At 40.1% G+C, this 3,612-nt stretch overlaps 1 protein-coding gene across 1 annotated transcript; it reads right to left on the reverse strand.

Annotated features, from left to right (window-relative positions):
- Positions 1-364: 364 nt before the first annotated feature.
- LOC104588726 (uncharacterized) lies at positions 365-940 on the reverse strand. Its single transcript, XM_010246769.3, has one exon. The coding sequence runs from the start codon at positions 938-940 to the stop codon at positions 365-367; it is 576 nt and encodes a 191-aa protein (XP_010245071.1).
- Between the last annotated feature and the right edge of the window lie 2,672 nt (positions 941-3,612).

The following is a 3,612-nucleotide window of genomic DNA, read 5'->3' on the forward strand; positions in this document are numbered from 1 at the left end:
AACCAGAATACTCTCCTCAATGTTTCAACCCCAGTTCTTATAATGATCTTTTGTTCCATTATCTGACAGTAGGGTAGGGCCCAAAGATGACACAGTAGAATGTGAAACCACAGAGTGGGGCCAAATACTTGATCAGTGGTTCCATTATTGGATATGGATGTAGTGCTAGCAGAACAGTTCTTGGACCAATAGTTTCCTACCTCTGAACAAGTTAGTTATCCTTCTATGGATTTTGTATTGTTGAAGAAAACTAGCTAAGAAAGATGAACAAAATTGAGAATCAATGAAATGAACATATAAATATATATATACACAGTTGTTTCATGTAATTGACAAAAAAAGCTACATGATTTAATCAATTTCTTCACAGAGAGGCTGGTCGTTGGGCAAAAGGAGTTTGTCTCTGCTTAACATCTAGACCCTTCAACACCTCTCCACCACATCTCCTCTTCCAAAGACTAACCACTTCGCCTCCATCCTTACCATCATTTGGCGCCCGTTTAACAACTGGTAAAGGGGGATCCAAATCAACGATGCTGATGCTGATGCTGATGGAAGAGTAATCTTCTTGCTCATAATCAAACCTGTCCCTACTCCTACCCACGAGCATCTGTCTTCTGCTACTGCTAGTGCTAACCAGATCCTTGCTTGAGAACATCTTCTGAAGCTTGAAGTATTTCTTCTTGCCATTATCCTTACTATGGGTGCATCTCTGGTGAGTTGGGAAACCAACCACCTTGTTGCTCCTCTTGACCTGACCCATGCATCCAACTCTAGGGGACACAGGCTCCTTGTAGCTGCTGTACTCATCGGCGGCATTGCCGTCGCACTTTGGGAGCCTCTCCTTCCTTGTCACCGGCGGCCTCAAACACAACATTGGTATGATTGATCTTAGGCGGAACCAGTGATGATTTTGCTGGTGATTATACTGATTTCCCATGTCTCCTTTTTAATCTTCTTATTGCCTTAAACCCTCAGAATTGTAGCCCACAGAGAGAGAGAGAGAGAGAGAGAGAGAGAAAGAGGTTGAATGATTTGAATCAGAGGAAAGGGGTTCATTGGGTTTGCTTTAAATGAATTTGCAGAGATGGCCGTTTCCTTTGATAGTAGGGTTCTAGGAAAGGATATCTTCAGGATCAAGGTGGACCATTATTTTGGACCCATTATTTCATGGCTGCATATTTATATTATATATCTAGCTGTAGACTTACAAGCCATAAACACATAACGAGTACAACAATTACTTTAATGAGTCCATAAGGACTAAGACAAAGACGTGTTTGGTGTTTCATTAATACCGTGTGTATGGCTTAAGCGTGGCCAGCCAGAGTCAAGGCAGAGCTGAGACCAAACCAAGCTGCCCCAGCTAGCAGTCCATCCCACGGTTGATGATGATGATCTTCACCTTAATCAGTCTGGTCAGCCACCCACCGGACGGCTACGATGGTTTTGGCAAGCTTCATGTGGGACCTACATGGCCCTATACATATCTTCCATTTGTGTACTCGTGATTTTTATATATGGGTTACTAGTAATTTATGTGTAAAGTAAGTCCCCCAAAATCTAGGCTATCAGAAGCTAGCTCCCCTCAGTAATGGAGAAAGCACATGGAAGGCACGTGTGGATGAAATATATGTTAGTTAGAGATGAACAGGCCCAGCCGACACACTGCATATGGCCTTGTCTCAAGCATGTGAAGAACACATGTGAAAGGTAAAGGCCGGTCTGGTCAATAATGTAAGATGATGAACTGATCACATCCACCACTGATTCCACCCATAACATATTAACATGGTTTCCCATCATCATCACCTTCCATTCCCCATTGATTTGGCATCTGATGTGGGAGGACCCACCAGTTGAAATAAACTGATCAAGTGGGTTGTGATCTTACCATCATCAATCTGCTAATTGGTGGGTCCATTGATACAATATAGTAGGTTGAAACCCTTATCTGGTAAGCTGATGGTCAGATGGCTGATATATAAAAATTAGTCGGTGACCCATGTCTCTAAACTCTAAGTCTGCACCTTCTGAATTATTTAAGTTTAAAAGTACAGATTGTCTCTGGGGCCCTAACACTGTTTCTGTATTTGAAAAGCACAAGAAATATGGTATTGTTCTTGTTGTCTCTCTCTGCACTCTGCAGAGGTCCATACAGGCCGGCCGGACCTGTCAAAGTGAGCAGACCCAGATCCAAGAAGCTAACTCAAACATTTGATAAATACTTAAATACATTAACAACTGTATTAAGAATTAAGATAAGAGCCAGTGGTTTCATTGTGTTGTGTGCAGGGTATCTTGCTTCCAGTTCATGGTGTCTTTGCATTCGGACCCGTCCAATGCTTACTTTTGTATTGTTTCAGAAGGAGCTTAGTGCACTGTCGGCTCGGGTCGAAGTGGCTGCAAAAAGAACAGAGAGGACAGATCAGTGCAAGCGTGGAGCAATGGCTGACACTTGTGGTTGGGAACAAAAGGAATATCTAGTGTCATACCAACCAAAACCAGTCCGGTTCGGGTTCTGATAAATGGGTTTGGGTTGTTGTAGAGCTAGGCAGCTAGCCCAATCAAAAGAAGACCCTTCTTCGGGGTAAAGTAACAAATCTGTTAATTCAGCAAAAGTTTCAAAAGTTAAGAAAAAGTCATGAATTATTCGGGAAAATGAACAATTTGTTTGGTATATATAAAATTTTTACGTAAAAATATGGGATTTTTTGTTTTATTATATATTTATTTATATAATTAATTATATTAATATTTAGGTAAATACATAAATTAGCAAATCATACAACAAATTATGAAATGCCAGATTTTTATCCTATATTCCTAACTAAAAACTTATCATAATACATACTTGTTGACCCATTTTAACATGTTAATGCGTGTTTGACCCATTTTTTGTTCTTGTGAATGAATTTAATATAAACTTTCCCCACACCATCTTGCTGTAGGCTGAATTGCTAAACATTAGGTGGGCAAACGGGTCGGTAGTCGGTTTTTAGTGTGAAGGGGGGATTTAGACCCGGTAAGGAAAAGGGAATGCGCTATTGAGCTCACCAACTTCTATAAGCTTGCAAAGAATAAAGATATGGATGGAAGCAGATAACTCATTCTCATTTAAACACTTTTCTTTTCTTTTCCTTCACTTTTCTCTCGGATAACGCCAAAGCAAACGTGCATCCTGCTAGCAAAGAGAAAAAGAACATTATCATTGATCAAACCTTTGGGTAGGTAAGGTTTGGATTGGACAAGTCCTTTCCACACTTAGTTCATCGCCTCGGCCCAAAATGGCCCAAAACCAGCATGGGTCTCTTTGAACTAGGGTCCCATAAATGGCCCTAAACCAACATAGATAGGGGTGTCAATTAGATTGGGTTTGGTCTAACGTGAGTCCATTATAAATGAATTAAGTCCAATCCAATCCAATGAAAGTTTTGGACCAATTTGGATCAGTTCAATTCAGTGTTTGGACTATCCAATTTATTCAAATTCATTTTGATTTAGATTGATTTCAACCCAAACTCGGTCTATTGATACATATATTCTTATCTTATAATAATGGACCAGATATTGGTTTAATCCAATTCAATCCATTATAAATTTGTTACAAAC

The sequence above is a fragment of the Nelumbo nucifera genome, chromosome 5 (assembly GCF_055504915.1).
Source record: "Nelumbo nucifera cultivar China Antique chromosome 5, China Antique-T2T, whole genome shotgun sequence".
Lineage (NCBI taxonomy): Eukaryota > Viridiplantae > Streptophyta > Magnoliopsida > Proteales > Nelumbonaceae > Nelumbo > Nelumbo nucifera.

Excerpts from the sequence above, each read along its gene's own strand:
- LOC104588726 (XM_010246769.3), bottom strand. The coding sequence starts at position 940 with ATGGGAAATCAGTATAATCACCAGCAAAATCATCACTGGTTCCGCCTA.